The sequence below is a fragment of the Psammomys obesus genome, unplaced genomic scaffold (assembly GCF_907164565.1).
Source record: "Psammomys obesus unplaced genomic scaffold, mPsaObe1.curated_primary_1811, whole genome shotgun sequence".
Taxonomy (NCBI): Eukaryota; Metazoa; Chordata; class Mammalia; order Rodentia; family Muridae; genus Psammomys; species Psammomys obesus.
In genome coordinates this window covers 7,346,724-7,364,747 of record NW_026596040.1, presented here as the reverse complement: position 1 = coordinate 7,364,747, position 18,024 = coordinate 7,346,724, and the positions used below count along the sequence as shown (strand labels likewise).

The following is an 18,024-nucleotide window of genomic DNA, read 5'->3' as shown; positions in this document are numbered from 1 at the left end:
CTGAACTTAGCCTATTCATCTATTGAACTCCTGTGTCTGGAGGTAAAGCACAAATAGTCTTCTCAGTGTTGCAGGACTCTTGCTGAGCAGCAAGGCCCAGGAGGAGGAAGCCTAGAGGAAGCTGAGAAGGCAGTGCCTGCATTCAAGTTGGGCCTCTTACCGCCTGACCTGGCAAGGCTATTCACTTCCCCAGACTGTTTCTATCTGGAAACCAAGTCAAAGGATCATTCTTTATCTTCCTCTCTTCAAGTCGAAATGACTCAGGTTTAGGGCACAGTAGAGTACCTCGGGGGACGTCTGGAAGAATCTCAAAATGCCACCATTGTGAGGGCTGCACTGAAGAAGGATCTGTATACTGTTCTACTATTTTAAAATTCAGCCTTTTTCTACCATTACCCACTCCAAAAACCCTCTCATTTTACCCTCATTCTCTGTAGACATCCCTTCAAAAACATACTTTTTCAAAGTTTTAACAAACAAGGAAACAAAAGGTCTTCTGCTTCTTCTTCTTCTTCTTCTTCTTCTTCTTCTTCTTCTTCTTCTTGTTAGCTGTATCTTTATTCTGTTTGGACAGTCATTAAAACTGAATTCTTCTATCTTTTCTGTAACTTAGTAATTACTAATTTGAAAAAAAAAAAAGTTAAATCGACAATAAACTGCCTGACAAATCCAGACAACATTTCATGTTCAAAGGCAGCCCAGATCTGTAGGTTTCATAGACCCACCAATGACTAATTATGGCTTAAAAATATTCCTCTAAATTCTAAGCTTGAAAAGATCAATCTAATGATTTACTCATTAAGAAAAGGTGTCTCAAACAAGAGCACACGTTGCTGCAGGGATTCAGGGTCGTGTCTATCTTTTCTTTAAAAACACGAGGCTGGTGGGATTGAATTGAACAAAAGAAGTTGAGGATATTCTTAAAACTTTATCAAATGCATGCTGATATGCTGTGTTGACTCGTTCTGTTTTTAACTTTCCGAATGGACAGGTCAGGTGCCGAGCTAACGGTCCATGAGTTTTCTGTAACCTCGAGCAAGGACACAGCGGCTTGGAAAAGGCCCCTCAATCCTGCTTTCCCCTTAAGCTGTCTGCATGGCTTCTGGTTATTAAAAACAAAACAAAACAAAAAAACAGCGGAGCCTGTGTTACCTGTATTTCCCTGGCGTGGTACACGATGATGAGACCGAGCAGGATGATTGTGGAGAGACTGATAAGGCATTTCAGAGCTAAGGAATACAGCGACGCCTGCAACACAGATGAAACACTTTAAGAAGGAAGCACTTTTCAACCACCTTCCAGGTCAGGAGAGTCAATTCCAGCACGTGGACCTGAACTGAAGGAAGGTAGGAGAAGGAGGAGAGGGACAATCTGTCTTGGCTCTGGGATGGAGGTTATTTGGCCACAAAGCCCAGCAAGAGGAGCAGGGAGCAAGAGAAAACTAGAGGCTTGGGCAAGGGGTCAGCACTATGAGGGGCTGAAACAAGGCACCCGACTCGCTAAAGCCTAGGGAAGTTGCTCCAGAGTTTAAGCACATTGAGTTGAAAGATGCCTCCGAAACCCGAGCACCAGGAGAGGAACAAATCATGCTTTTCCCACGGACTCCAGGAGCCACTTATTAACGTGCCTAAACGCGCTGGACACTCAGCACCCGGAGAACTTTCCTCTCCGAGTTCCCCAGCGGACTAGGGTGCGCGTCCTAGCTGCTCCTGCCGCTATAGCAGGCACGCCTGATGATCCCGGGGACACTTGGCACCTCTTAGGCCAGGGGCTCCCGCCGGAGCCCATCCCAACCAACTGGCTCCCGCTCTCTCAGGGTTTTCGGGGGCGAAAGTCGGTACCTTGTCGTAGGCGCCCCACGACAGCTCGGTCTCGATGACCATGACCACGATGCCGAACATGCCGAAGATGAGCGCATAGTCGCTGAGCCGCTTGCGCTTCTCAAACAGGGCGCGCCGGTGGCCCAGCTTGTAGCCGATGTTCTGGTTCTTCTTTTTGCTGGACTTGGTGCCGCTGCTGCTGCCATGCCCGCTGCCGCCGCCGCCGCCGCCGCCGCCTCCGGTGCTGCCTCCGCCGCCGGTTCCGTAGAGCGCCAGGTTGTTGGAATTGTTGTGCTCCGGCTTAGACACCACGATCTCCGGGGCTGAGGACGAGGCGGCGGCGGCGGCAGCAGACGGGGAGGACGCGCCGCCGCCGCCTCCTCCTACGATGGACGCGGGGGGCTGCAGGGGCTGAGCCTCGGAGTCCATCTCGTGCAGGTTCCGGCGGGACGAGCTCAAGTTGCTGAGCGGACGCATGACGCCCCCGTTGTACCTGCAGCTGCTCATGGCTATTTCGGTGAAGGGGTTGCTCTCGCGGCGCGCCTGGGGTTGGTGGTGCTGGTGGGGCGCCTGGTGCGGGTGGTGGTGGTGGTGCGAGAGCGGGGGCCCGGAGCCCAGGCTGCCCAGGCTGCCCGTGGGGCTGGCGGCGGGCTGTAGGCTGTGGCACTGGTGGTACTGGGAGGCGGACGCGGGCTGCTGCGCGTACTGCTGCCGGAGCGCACTGGCATGGCTGGACGGCGTCAGCTCGCTCACATTGAGCTGGCTGCCCCGGCGCGACGAGCAGCAGCAGCAGCACGAAGAGCCCGACAGGGGCGAGGAGGCGCGGGTCCGGAAGGCGCCGCCGGGCGAGGAGGTGCGGAGCAGCAGGGACAGGTTATCCCCCGCCCCCGCCCCCGCCGCCGGGGCACCGGAGGAGGAGCAGCTGTTGCACCGGAGGCATGGACTGCTGCCACCGCTGCCCGGCTGCTGGTGCGCGAGGTGCGGGTGGTGGTGGTGCGGGTGCGGGAGGGGCGCGAAGGGCGCGCACGGCTTGTCCTGGCTCGGTGGCTGCTGTTGGCAATGCAGGTACGAGGAGCGCGGCGGTGGCGGCGGCTGCTCCGGGAAGAAGCCGCGCTGGAACTGCAATGGGGTTTCCATGTCAGGGCTGTTAAAGCTGCAGGGAGACCAGGCGGTGGTGCACCCTGCGCAATGCGTTATGGTCGGGAGCGGGGACGCCTGCTGCTGGTGCGAGGAAGGGCCCATGCCGGCTCCGGTAGAATCCAGGCGGCGAGTCCGATTGGTTGGGCGCACCAAAACAATGGGCATGACATCACCTGCGGGGACCGAGACTGAGTTTGCGGCGCGCGCGGCTTAGGGGTGCATGTATGTGAGAGAGGTTGGGAGGGGAGTCTGCGGAGTGAAAACCGGGGTGGCGCAGGCCGGCTCTGGCCGGGGTGAGGGCCCTCGAGGGCGGGGATTCCACCTGCGGAGCGCGTGCATCCGGTACCATGGCTGGAAAGACTGAGCTCCCCCATGCACAGTGGCGGGCTGCAGAGGTGGAAGAGAGAGAGCGAGCGAGAGCTGTGCCTCTCGCTCTATGGCGGCGGCCCCCTGACTGGTGCGGGACACGCTGGCCCGAATGACCTGCTTGGGGCACTGCAGCACGTCTGGTCACCCTGGTCATGGGGCAGGCGCCAGAACGGTGCGAAACCCGAGCCACTCTCCCGCCCTCTCGCCCTGGAGGTACGCGAGACAGCACGGCTAGCCCGGTTCCCTCTTTCCCCACGTCGTCCTGGCCGAGTGGGCTGCAGGCTGCTGACCAAGGAACTGCGGGCCACGCTGGCTTTGGGGAGGGAAATTAGAAGTTTGGCGACTGCCCGTGCGAATGTATCAGCGTTGGGAGAGAGCCAACGCCGGATGCCCGGTTTGGCCTCTGAGGGAGCGTATCCGACCCCTAGCAGGGATGTGTCCCTGCCGCCTAGCTCCCTAAGTCCGAGAGCTGGCCTTGGCGGCGCTGTAGCTCTCACAGGAGAGCAGTGCGGCGCGGACAGGGTTAACCTGGCGGCGCCGGGGCTGGGGGAGGAGGGGGCGGGGCCGGAGGAGGGGATCCCCGGCGTCCGGGGAGGAGCCGGAGCGGGCTTCCCGGGTCCCCCTGGCGGGGGCGGAGGGCTTTCCCCGCGAGCGCCCGCTCACATTTGCGCGATCTCCGGAACATGAGGGGCTACCGCCCCTGTCCTCCGGGTCCAGGGCTCCGGCGCTCAGGCAGCCTGAGTGGGTAGGTCCGAGGGCTACTTTGGCGGTGCAGAGGAGCCCTGTTCCAGGGTCTGGGGGCTGCTCAGCCACCGCAGACCGCCAGCTTCTCTTGTTTTCCCTCTTCCTCCAGACCTGCAGTACAGACACAAAGCAAAGGCGGGTCACTAATGCGCAGAAGCCGAGCATCTTCCCTGTCGAGGCCAGTCTGCAGCGACTAGGCGAGGGGCCTGAAGCCATCTGACTGCCAATTAATAGCGTGATGGTGACTCGACTGAATAATCGCTGTTCTTGGACAGGGAGTTTCCCTAGACTTAGCTATAATGGTTAATTAATCTCTAATAAACCAGTAAAAGCTGCACTTTGAATTTTGCCATGTTGTGTCCTTATTGAGCTATACAAAGAGCTGTAGGAGGTCTTTTTGAGGGCTCTTAGTTAATAATCCATTATTAAGCGGTACATTTGTATTTATTTGAGGATTGAAATTTCTGTCTTCCTAAAGAAAAAAAAAAAAGATTGAATTGGCCACTTAAATGTTTCAGTTTTAAATTGCCAGTTAAGTGTTATTTTTCTTATGATGAAGATTACTGTCTAACAGATTAGACCAAGAAATTAAAGCGAAAGCGGATCGCTCTCATTAGGTAATTGGAATTCTCAGCTGGATCCAATTTCTTGATATTCTACTCAGCAGCTGCCCTAAAGTTGCTTACCAGGTATCTGCAAGTGTGTGTGTGCTCAGTGCCATTGAGTGAATAATTTATTTCTGGATATTCTTTGCAAGTGTGTTAAGCAATTTAAAATGTTCGTGTACACAAGTAAATAGATTAAGAAGGGAAAGGGAGAGAATTGCGTTTAGAGCCATAGTCCTTGACAGGAGATAATGAATAATCAAGGCTTCACTTTCTTAATGATACTGGTTAAGAGCTGAATTTTACTGGCAAAAAAAAAAAAAAAAAAAATCAGACATTCTTATTACATATTATGATTTTTTTAATCTCGGAATGGGAAACAAATAGTGTTTAGAATTAAGAAATGTGTTGAATTTTGAGGGCACCTGATAGTGCACACATCTCAGAAAAGAATTCCTGGGGAAGGAGGACATGGTTGTTCGTGCCTAGATAATACACTTGGGAAATGGAGGCAGGAAATAGAAGGCCACCATCACAGACCTAGTGGGTTTGAAGCTAGGCGAGGCTACATAAGGCTCTTACTGGGTTAAAAAAGAGCCAGATATGGTGACACATGTCCATGCGTACATTAAAATGACTTTACAATGAAAGCTTCTAGATTATTTTCTTCTGAAAAAAAATTAATTCAACTATATAATCCACCCAATATTAGTGCACATTGCCACAAATTATATAGCCTCTTTTTATGGTTCTTTATAGATTGAGTGAAATGTTTCTATTTCAAACAAAAAAAAAAATATCTCTGAATACTCCAAAAAATATAAAAAAATAATGTTCATCACCTGCTCATGAATTTAGAAAAGATTTCATAGGCTTCTCCAGAAATATCACAATAGTTGCTACTCAATTTAAAAATACTTAACATTCTAGCCTTTCTAAAATGTCATAAGAAAAGCCAAAGACACAACCCCTTCTGTTAAGCTTAAGCCAACTTTCCCAAATACCACAGTTAAAGCTTTTCACAGCTTCAGAACCAAAACAGAAGACAATAGTGAACCTTACTCCACACACATATATATATAGTATAAATGCATTATATATATATACATACATATATATATAGTATAAATGCATTATATATATACATACATGTATATGTATACACATATATGCTTTGTATGTATATTCACATATGTACCATATATATATATATATATATGTGTGTGTGTGTGTGTGCGTGTGTGCGTGTGTGTGTGTATACTTTGGTATAGAATGGGTTACTGACACATGAAGTACTCACTATTTCAGCCCAGCAAATATGAGAGTTAATAAAATAATAATGTGATAGTCACTATGACCAAAGAGATGGGGAACAGGTCAATGAGACACTTACTCTCTTTCCATTAAAGAAAGCTGATCACAATTAACAACTCCTTGATAATACACACCTGTGCCCAAGTCAGACTGGAAGCCCTCCAGAATCATGCTGAAAATTGTGGGCTTAGAAATGCAACGATTATTTCACTATTAGTTTGAAAGATGCTTGGGCATCTTTGACAATTGCCATAAATTATGACAGGTGCCAGGTTAAGACATCCTTGTTATCAGTATTTCTCTTTAAACAAAAAATAAAATTGGTAGATGACATTTTAAAATATAGTTACTCTGATTTTGTTCCTATATAGCAGAGGTCCTCAACCTGTGGTCGAAACCCCCAAAGACCATCAGTAAACAGATATTTACATTATGATTCACAACAGGGAACAAATTTACAGTTATGAATAGGAAGGAAAATAATTTATGGTTAGGGCTCTCTACGTGGGAAGGCTGTATTAGAGGGTCACAGTATTAAGGTTGAGAACCATTGTTATATACAATTATAGGGCTAAACACAGTAAAGTAAGACAGTTAAAGCCACAAAGACTACTTTCCATGCGGATAGTCTTTGCACTTTATATCTGTGAGTAAGTGGGAAAGGAGAGAGGGAGGAAAAAGAATATACTTAGAGCAAGCATCAGTGGTTTCTGTTGAGAGCCTTTCACACTCAGGTTTCTTCCCCTTTCTCCCATTAAGGCAAGCAAGTGCTGGAATTCCCCTAGATTAACACCAGAGGTCACAGTCACCCACAAAATGATTTGCAATCTAATTAATTAAGTAGTGTCTCTATTTTAACATCCTTTTCTTCTCCCTTTTTGGCTACGATTCTCTATTTTTTTTTTTTCTTACACTCTACAACAATGATTTTTCCGTACTGGTATATCAAGCTTGTGAACAGGCACACACATCACCATAACATAACTAACCCCTAAACACACACCGTTATACAATGGGTTTCCCAAGCCACACAAGCCAAGTTTTAAAGCTTTTAAAAGGTTGGTTTTACTCCACTGTGTTATTTTATTCAGATTCCTGTCACCTTCCTTTTGATTCTTTTCTTCTTCATACGAATTCCCTGTACTTTCTTATTTCCTGTCCCTTAGAAAGAACTCTCTTGACCTAGTGCTTCAGTGTATTTCCAAAGGCAGTCAAAGCAAGAGAACATAACATCTGTTTCCTACACTGTGTGGTTGGAGCAAAATTTTGAACTAAACACTAAATCTTTTTTAGAATTACTTATCATTATCATTTATTACAATTTATTTACTTTGTATTCCTGCTGTGGCCCCCTCCCTCATCTCCTCCCAATCCCACTCTCCCTCTTTCTTCTCCCCATATGCCTCTCCCCTAGTCCACTGATAGGGAAGGCCCTCTTCCCCTTCCCTCTGATCCTAGTCTATCAGGTCTCATCAGGACTGTCTGCATTGTCTTTCTCTGTGGCCTGGCAAGGCTGCACCCCCCAGGGAGAGGTGATCAGAGAGCCTGTCACTAAGTTCATGGCAGAGAAAGCCCCTGCTCCCCTTATTAGGGAACCAACTTGATACTGAGTCAATGGGCTACATCTGAGCAGGGGTTTAGGTCCTCTCCAGATTCTTTTATTTTTATCTATCTATCTATCTATCTATCTATCTATCTATCTATCTATCTATCTATCTATCTATCTATCTATGGATCTGTGGTTTCCTTTTGGAGCTCCTGTCCCCCCGGGTCTTTTCTCTCTCCCCCTTCTTTCATAAAATTCCATGCCCTCTGCCCAAAGTTTAGCTATGAGTCTCAGCATCTGCTTAGATAACCTCGATCAGTAGAGTCTTTCAGTCTTTCAGGCCATCTGTGGTAGGCTCCTGTCTTGAACCCCATCTCTCCTGCTTCCAATGTTTATCACGTTTGTCTTGAATAAGGATTGAGAATCTTCCCTAGGGTCTTACTTGTTGTTTAGCTTTTTTAGGAGTATAGATTTCAGTATGTTTATCCCATATTATGTGGCTAATATCCACTTATGAGTGAGTATATACAATGTGTGTCTTTCTGTTTCTGGGTTGCCTCACTCCAGATGATCTTTTCTAGTTCCCACCATTTGCCTGCAAATTTCATGATTTCCTTGTTTTTAGTAGCTGAGTAGTATTCCTTTGTGTAAATGTATGACAATTTCTGTATCTATTCCTCCATTAAGGGACATCTAGGTTGTTTCCAGCTTCTGGCTATTATGAATAATGATGCTACGAACATAGTTGAGTATAGTTGAGCATACTTTGGATATATGCCTAAGAGTGGTATAGCTGGGTCTTGAGGTAGCACTATTCCTAATTATCAGAGAAAGTGCCAGATTGATTTCCAAAGTGGTTATACAAGTTTACATTCCCACCAGCAATGGAGGAGGATTTCCCTTTCTCTACATCCTCTCCAGCATGTGTTGACACTTGAGTTTTTGAACTAAGCCAGAGAATTACTTTATTATTATTGTTATTATTATTATTATTATTATTATTATTATTATTATTGCCTGGCTTAGTCAATTATTTGATAGTACTGAACCCAAACAAGCTTGTCTGAACTTATTTTCCTTAACAATTAATTGAGGGGAATCAGGATAATATCAGTTGTTTCCTTGATACCATTCTAGGTTTCTTGAAAGATAACAATTCAAAAGTCCACAAAACACCATTATTTTAAATCATAGTCCCTATTGTCACAATTAATGCATTATATTTGCGATAAACAGTAAAATAATACATATGTTCTTGATGCAAGTATGCATACCTATATCATGATGATATAGTATTAACCTACTTTTCAAAGGCTAATAAGTCATGTTGGGCCCCAGCTATTAATTTAATTAACTTTTCAAATCATTTTTTTTAATTTTCTTCCTTGTCTTCTATCATTTCTCAACTTACTAACCTATCTACAAAAGTCCTAAAATGCTAGCTAAGCACAAAAAGTAAAATCATATTCATATCCCTAGCAGAATGGAACTCAGGTTACTTGTTAAATGTATGAAAAGGCTGAACTTACGAGTAATAATGTTTATTAAATATATATATCCCTTTGCTATTAGAAACAAAGTGGGGAGGGGGCCGCTGTTTGAAGCCCAGTGGATTGTACAAAATTGTTTCTTATGTACTGTTTTATTTGGGTCACACAAAAACCTAGGCAGGAGGCAGAGAAGGTTTTATTGTTATCTCCTTTCTGCAGGAGAATACCTGAAATAGAATGTCTGCCCTACCTAAGGTGCCACAGGTGAGCAGCAAGGACAAGCCAGATGTCTTACAGTCTTTGGGGTCTGTGCAGTGTGTCATTTTTACATCCTACAGCCTTGCTCCACAGCAGAATAACTCATGGGCTGCACCCACTTATCAAGAATAGATGGGCGGCCTTGCCTCTGAATGTTTTCTCACTGCCTCCTCTGTTTCCTGTGATCTTTATCCTCTTGGCTTCATTTGATCAACAGGATAAACTGAAGGAATTTAATGTAAGTGTGGAGAAAATGGAGGTACTTTATGCCTGCTTGTCTAAGATGCATAATTAAAATATATATTACATAGAGAGATACAGGAATAGAGGTGCTTAAAAACAAAACAAGATGATCTGATATATTCAGCTGTACTCCATACTCTTACTGATTTTACTTCCAGTTGGAGAATTCCTTATTTGGGGCTACATCTAGGAAAAATAGTGGAAGGTCAGTAAGCATATTTATTGAACTATTGAGGGCTGTTTTATCTTGTATTATACAAATGTGAAGGAAAAGGTGCTTGGTCTTACAACTCAAAGGACTTTTCCTGTAGTCATTCTTGAACCCACACTGTATCATTCTTGCTTCACATCATGGCAAACTGATGAAAATCAGAGAAAGAAGCCAGGCATTACATCACAAGGACTGATGTGCCTCCAAGATGGAGTAGGGAGTCAGCAAAACTGGAATCAAAAATCATAATAATTTTAAAGTAGTCCCAAATATTGAGGATACATTAAAACTCTTCTGCCTTTGTTTTTTGCTGATCACAGCCCTGCAAATTAACTCACCTTTTATTTTTCATTAACCCTGGATATCTCTGCTTTCTCTTTCTTTATTTCCCTCTCATGTGTCAAGCTCATACAATTTCCCAGTCTTCTCTATCTTTATATTTATGTTCCTTTCAGGAATTATTTGCAAACCTCCATCCTTTAATAATTATCTTAGCATAGGGAAGAGTTGGTTCCCACTCATGTAAAGAAAAGAACTATGTGAGACATTAAATTCAGTATAACAATGTTACCAGGAGGAAATACTCTAATGCTATTACCTTGTCGATGTTTCAGGCCCATCTTCATCTGCACAACCATGTTTTTAATTTCTTTAAAATGAATTTCACTTACTGCTATTGCTGGCTTTTTTGTGGTGTAAAGATAGATATTTTATATTTATAAATCAAAACTTGTTCTCTTGTTTTCATAGTTTGATTAAAATATTAAAATATTATAAGGGTAATAGTGTGCATTATTATTGTACTATGCAAACATTAAAAAGGAGAAGAGATACTGGCTGGTTCTGTTCAGAAACATGATGTCTCTGTTTTGTGGAAATTGTTGGTATATCAGAACAGAAATAAGTTCTGATAAGTTATAATATATAATAAGCCTTGGAGAAACTACTAGAAAACACACACAAAAATTGAGAAGACTAACTACAGTAATTAAATGTTAAAAAAATATATCAATTTAATACATGAAAACAATAAAGAGAGGTTTAAAAATTTATACAACATGTATTGTGAACAAAAAGGTCACAAGCATAATTTATTTGTAAAATACCCTGACTGAAGTCATATAGGGGAGAAAGGGTTTTATTTTAGCTCCTAATTCCAGGTTATGCTTTATCATTATAGAAAAGTTAGAGCAGCAGAAACTTGAAGCAGCTAATGACATCCATAATCAAGAATAAAAAGATAAATGCATTCACACTGTTACTCAGCTCACTGTGTTCACTGTTACACAGTACAGAATCCCCTGCTAGGGAATGGTACCACCCACAATGGACATGCATCTCCATGTCAATTAACATCATCAAGATTTTTTTTTCCCACAGATGGACTCGTAAGCCAACCTGACCTAGAAAATTCTTCATCGAGATATTTCGCAAGTGATTTGATATTATCTCATACTGAAAAAAACTACCTCTCACACTTATGAAACCACACTGATAAGAACATTAAATATGTATGGATTAAACAAAGAAAACATGAAAGTGGTTAAAGAGTACTTTCAAAGATACCACTGTATGCTTTCTTCTGGGGATGCACATTACAGAACTACAAGTAGGACAAAAGTTCAAAGATAAGCTAGGTAACAATTATAAAATAAACAAAGTGACTCTAAGCCGGGCATGGGTAGCACACACCTTTAATCCCAGCACTCAGAGAGGCAGAGACAGGCAGACGCTGAGTTTGAGGCCAGCCTGGTCTACAAAGTGAGTCCAGGACAGCCAAGTTTTCACAGGGAAACCCTGACTTGAAAACAATCAAATATGAAGCTGAGAATCTTTTTTTCAAGGTCTGTAAAGAATTGAGTTGGTATTTTGATGGGAATTGCATTGAATCTGTAGATTGCTTTTGGCAGGATGGCCATTTTCACAATGTTAATCCTACCAATCCATGAGCACGGGAGATCTTTCCATCTTCTGAGATCTTCAATTTCTTTAGTCAGAGACTTGAAGTTTTTCTCAAACAGGTCTTTCACTTGCTTGGTTAGTGTCACCCCAAGGTACTTTATGTGGTTAGTGGCTATTGTGAAGGGTGTTGTTTCCCTAATTTCTTTCTCGGCCATTTTGTCTTTGGAATACAGGAGGGCTTCTGATTTTTTTGAGTTGATTTTGTATCCTGCCACTTTGCTGAAGGTGTTTATCAACTGGAGGAGTTCTCTGGTTGAATTCTTCGGGTCGCTCATATATACTATCATATCATCTGCGAATAGTGACACTTTGACCTCTTCCTTTCTGATCTGTATCCCCTTGATCTCCTTTAGTTGTCTTATTGCTCTGGCTAGGACTTCAAGTACTATTTTGAAGAGGTATGGAGAGAGTGGGCAGCCTTGTCTTGTCCCTGATTTCAGTGGGATTGATTTAAGTTTCTCTCCATTGAGTTTGATGTTGGCTATAGGCTTGCTGTATATTGCCTTTACTATGTTTAGGTATGTGCCTTGTATTCCTGATCTCTCCAAGACTTTAAACATGAATGGGTGTTGGACTTTGTCAAATGCTTTTTCAGCATCTAAGGAGATGATCATGTGGTTTTTCTCCTTCAGTTTGTTTATGTGGTGGATTACATTGATGGATTTCCGTATGTTGAATCACCCTTGCATGCCTGGGATGAAGCCTACTTGGTTGTGGTGGATGATATCTTTGATGTGTTCTTGGATTCGGTTTGCAAGTATTTTATTGAGTATTTTTGCGTCAATGTTCATAAGAGAGATAGGTCTGAAGTATGAATGTAACCTAGAACCTCTGCTTAGATGTAGCATGTGGTAGCTCAGTAACCAATTGGTTTCCCATAGTGAGGGGAACAAGGACTATTTCTAACAGGAACTCAATGACTGGCTCTTTGGCCTCCCCACCCCCCAAGGGAGGAGCAGTCCTGTTAGGCCACAGAGGAGAGCTTTTCAGCCAGTCCTGAAGATACCTGATAAAACAGGATCAGATGAATGGGGAGGAGGTCACCCCTATCAGTGGACTTGGCAAGGGGCAAGGTGGAGATGAGGGAGGGAGGGAGGGACTGAGAGGGAATGAGGGATCAGGACACAGCTGGGATACAGAGTTAATAAAATGTAACTGATAAGAAAAAAAAATAAAAAACAAAAACAAAAACCAGTCAAATAAAGAAGTGACTCTAGTGCATTGGTTCTCAACCTTCTTAAAGCTGTGACCCTTTACTTTAGTTCCTCATGCTGTGCTGACCCCTAGCCATAAAATTATTTTTGTTGCTACATTGTAACTGTAATTTTGCTACTATTATGAATCATAATGTAAAGAGTGTGCCAAAGGAGTCATAACCTACAGGTTGAGAACCACTGCTCTATGGTATTAATCAAATAAAATTTCAGTATATATGTATTTACATACACTTTCCCATATATATGTATGTATACATATATGTGTGTGTGTATATATATATATATATGGAGAAAAGCCAATTGTATAATAAAGTATCAAGTTATTTAACAAAATAAAACCATTACAAATTCACATGCGTGTAATAACAAATTCTAATATGAGGCAAGATTGACATACATGAAAGGTAACCAAATAATTCAACAATGATAGGTATTTTGTTGTAGCCATGAGACATGTAACCATGAGGAAGGCTTCAGTATCTCTAAGGCTAGAGTTACAGACATTTGGAACCCATCCAACCTGGGTCTTGAGAACAGAACACAGGTCCTCTGGAAGAAAAGTGTGCACTCTTTCTGCTGAGCCATTTTTACAGCTTCATGGAATCGAAATAATTGTTTTAGATTCAGCTGGAAATATATGCATTCTCTTTGCCACTCTGCTTTGATTCCTTCATCCCTCTTCCCACATCCTACCCTCAGAATATATTACATGCGTTATTTTAGTTGGATCACAGGACATTCATTTATGATAATTGCTGCTTTTAATTTATTTCTATATGCACAGTAATGACTTAATGTTCATTGGAGATAACATTATATCTTGGTCACTGAATATAGCTAAAAATCCTGTTATATGGCACTCTATTATAGATAGCCTTAATTTTGAGAATTTAACCAAATACTAAGAATAAATGGGAGCTTTTATTAGTGCAGCTTCATGTCTGAAAACAGAAAACAAACAACAACAACAACAACAAAAAACCTATGGTGGTAACTCATAAGTGAGCCTTAGGCTTTCAGTAATCATAACTGATTTTCTGACCCAGTACATATCAAAAGCTTAAAATAAATCCAAGAAGACATACTTACTAGGCCTGATAAAATACATTAACAACAGGAATGTGATTGCTTAAGAAACTAACTGCATTTGTAAACAATATTTAATGCACATTACAATTTGTAGAACATCAGAACTCACAACACAATTAAAGGCATGTGGTCTTTTATACATGATTAAATTCAAGGTGCCATCCTTGAATTCACATATGTCAAATTGTAATCTGGGGTGATCAAGAAAACTTTAAAAATAGTGAGTAGAGTTTTGCCTATGATCCTAACACTAGGGAGCAAGCAAATGGATTTCTCTGAGTCTTGGCCAGCCTGGACTACACTGTGAAACCCTGTCCATAGAGTCTCACTAACAAGGTTAACCTCAGTGTGAACTAACTAGAACAAAAACAACACACACGCTAATGACAATGACCATGGAAAGCCCAGGAAGCCTCAATGCTACACAATGAGCTATAGGCAGCTAAAAGATACCGAAAGCAAGAGAAAGTCTTCCCTAGAGAAGAGCACACCAACAGGTTATATAATAACAAATGGTCATCCTTGAAAACAAACATATAGGTAGCATTATACAGACTTGGCAGGTTGTATTTATGTATTTTAAAAATATATGTATAACTCTGTTGTTCTCCTTGTGGAGTTCCTGTCTACTCCAGGTCTTTCTATCTCCCTCTTCTTCCATAAGGATTCTTGCACTCTACCGAGAGTTTGGCTCTGAGTCTCAGTATCTCCTTCAATATCCCGGTGGGTAGAGTCTTTCAGAGGTCCTCTGTGGAAGCCTCCTGTCCTGTTCCTTGTCTTCTACTTCTGATGTCTATCCTGTTTGCCCTTCTGAATGAGGATTAAGCATCTTCCCTAGGGTCCTCCTTGTTGTTTAGCTTATTTAGGACTATAGATTTTAGAATGCTTAATATGTTTGTATTTAGTATGTTTAACCTAGGCCCAGGGGTCCTACAGAGACTGATACTCCAACCAAGGACCTTTCATGGAAAGGACCAAGACCCCTTGTTCAGAGGAAGCCCAGAGGGTGCTAAGTTTCCAAGTGGATTCCCTAGTGAGAGATACAGGGGCTGTCTCTGACATGAACTCGGTGGCTGGCTCTTTGATAAACTCCCCCTGGGGGGTGCAGCCTTGCCAGGCCACAGAAGAAGATGATGAAGCCAACCTTCCCTATCAGTAGACTTGGAAAGGGATATGCTAAGAGATGAGGGAGGAAGGGTGGGGTTGGGAGGGAATGAAGGAGGGGGCTACAGCTGGGATACAAAATGAATTAACTGTAATTAATATAAAAAATAAAATTTAATAAAAATTTTTAAAAATCTTACTAATTTGGCCAAAAACACTAAAGCTAAGAATAGCAAATAATAAACTGTTACCATTATTATATTCTCACACAAATTTTTCTCAGTAGTGATATGTTTTACAGAAATCATTAAATTTTTTCATAGTCTTTTATTTATAGTCATGGATATTTTCTTTGCTAATTCTCCCAAAATGGTGAGCTTGTTTCCTGGGTTCTTTGATTTTGCAATGAATAACTTTCTGAATCATAGTAGTCTTTTCATAAACTGAAACGATGTAAGCCAGGAGTTGGAGGGAGTCTGGTTGTGACACTCTAAGCAAGTTATCCGACACTGAAAAATGTGCTTTATCTTTCCATTTCCAGAGTTCATCATCACCACAATCTTTGTCTCATGAAATCTTCGACACACATTCTGGTCCTTCCTTTTCACAGCCCCATCTTAACTTTCAGAACTGACTGTTAGATCCATATCGATCTTTCTATAGGAATTTTACATCTATATAAGTTTTCTCTTCAAAAGCATGCCTATCAACTTCTGCATGCATTTGGATCAAAAATTCTTTACCTATGGGTTGTGACCTCCAAAGACCATTGGAAAACATAGATATTTACATTACAATTCATAATAGGAACAGTTATGTAGTAGCAACAAAAATAATTTTATGGTTGGGGTTCACCACAACATGAGAAATTGTATTAAAGGGTCACAACATTATAAAGGGTGAGAACCACTAATTTGGATTCTAGTTCATTCCACAGAGATTGACTTTATTACACTATCATACATGAGTCTTTATTGTAACATACATTGGTCTTTATTGTAACCATTTTTCTTATGATTAGTAGGATGATAATTACAATAGAAATTATAGACGGGAATGAATAAAGGAGATGCAGTGTGTACATATATGTGTGTATGTGTATACAAACAAATATACATATATACCTACATGTACATACATGGATGTACATATGTATGTACATATAGAGAGTCACTCTTTAAAAAGCAGAAAATCCACCATTATAAAGGCAAGGATGAAACCTGAAGACATGCTAATTGAAATAAGTTCAACATAGAAGAAAAAATTCTGCACTATTTACCTAATATGAGGGAAGGAGAGATGGCTCACTGGTGAAGGGCACTGACAGCTCTTCCCATGAACCAGAGTTCAATTTCCAGTACCCACATGGTAACTCACAACTGTCTGTAACTTCTGTTCCAGGGGAGCTGACACCCTCACTAAGAAATACCATGCAGTCAAAACACCAACGTATGTAAAATAAAAATAAATACATTTTTTAAAAAAAAAGTCAAAATCACAAAAATCAAAGAATAGAATCATGGTTATGAGGACTGGGGTGTGCATAAAATAGGAAGGTGCTGGTCAAAATTTCATTTATCCAGGATGAATAATTCCTGGGTGTCTAATGCACAACAAGGTAAGGTTAGTTAATATGCCAAAAGCGTGTCTGAAATCTTGCATACACACACAAACTTATACACTCAAATTTTATTTCTGATATAACAGATTTTTAATTGGATTGGTTAACTGATTCATTCTGTATGCATATATTAAATTGTAATATTTTAAATTCAGTTTTTTTTTCTAGAAATAGCTGCTGTTTAAGAAATCAAATTAACCATGGAGCACAACACTCTGTATGTGTATGTGTTTTCATATATATATGAAATATATGTGGTTTCGTACATATATATGAAATATATTTTGACTACTTATTTTTATGTGTATGGGTGTTTTGCTTGCATATATGGCTGTGAATCACATGTGTGCAATGCCTGTGGAGGCAAAAATATTTCATCAGATACCTGAAGACTAGATGTACCGACTGTTGTGAACAACCATGTTGGCACTGAGAATCAACCCTGAGTTCTCTAGAGGGTCCACAAATTTCTTAACTCCTAAGCCATTTTTCTATAATAACTCCTAAGCCATTTCTACAGCATAATATAATTTTCTTGTTCAGTCATTGGTAGAATTGATAGAAGCCATTTATTTTATTTTATTTTATTTTATTTTGTTTTTTCCAAGACAGGGGTTCCCTGTTTAGCCTTCGGTGTCCTGTACTTGCTTTGTAGACCAGGTTGGCCTTAAACTCACAGAGAATCACCTGCCTCTGCCTGGCTGAGTACTGGGAATAGAGGTATGTGCTGTGGTAGAGGCAATTTAAATGGGACACAATTAAACAATGACAATCTGTTCACTTTGTGGTACATGGCCTATTTGAATTTTTCCACAGATGAAATAATTGAGAAATAGAATCAATGAGACAGTTTCCAAACCATGTCAACTTCCATTTTGTTTCATAACATTGTTTTTCATTGTGTAATGGAAATAATTTGGACTTTGTAGTAGACAGTTCTGAATTCAAATCCTGATGTGAGTAATTTATTCAGAGGCAATTTTTCATCTTTGTAAGTAAAAGGTCATGGCAAGATCTGTGGGGCATTATCTTGAATGCTGCTTTCCTCTTCCTTCACACATTCAAGAGTAATATGGACTTTGTATCTCACACTCAGTCTTATCTAATCAGGCAGGTAATGGTTCAGATTGTGTGGTTTAGAGATACAGGCATGGGTTGTCAACTCAGATATGTCTGAGGCGCTGCTCTAACACAAATGAACAAAATTCTTTGATTAAGAATTAACAGTCTAGACCAGAGAAAGGTTTTGTAATTTGAAAGTGATTTTGGAACCAATAAGAAGTCACATCTA

The 18,024-nt window shown here is 41.7% G+C and overlaps 1 protein-coding gene across 1 annotated transcript in view; it reads right to left on the bottom strand.

The window, feature by feature from the left end:
- Positions 1 to 3,181, bottom strand: part of Kcnn2 (potassium calcium-activated channel subfamily N member 2) — a 137,905-nt gene extending 134,724 nt beyond the window's left edge. Inside the window, exons 1-2 of the mRNA XM_055622702.1 lie at positions 1,842 to 3,181; positions 1,153 to 1,248 (exon numbers count right to left, since the gene is read on the bottom strand). Coding sequence (XP_055478677.1) covers positions 1,153 to 1,248; positions 1,842 to 3,125 — 1,380 coding nt within the window. The 5' untranslated portion in view covers positions 3,126 to 3,181. The remainder of the gene's footprint in view (positions 1 to 1,152; positions 1,249 to 1,841) is intronic.
- Between the last annotated feature and the right edge of the window lie 14,843 nt (positions 3,182 to 18,024).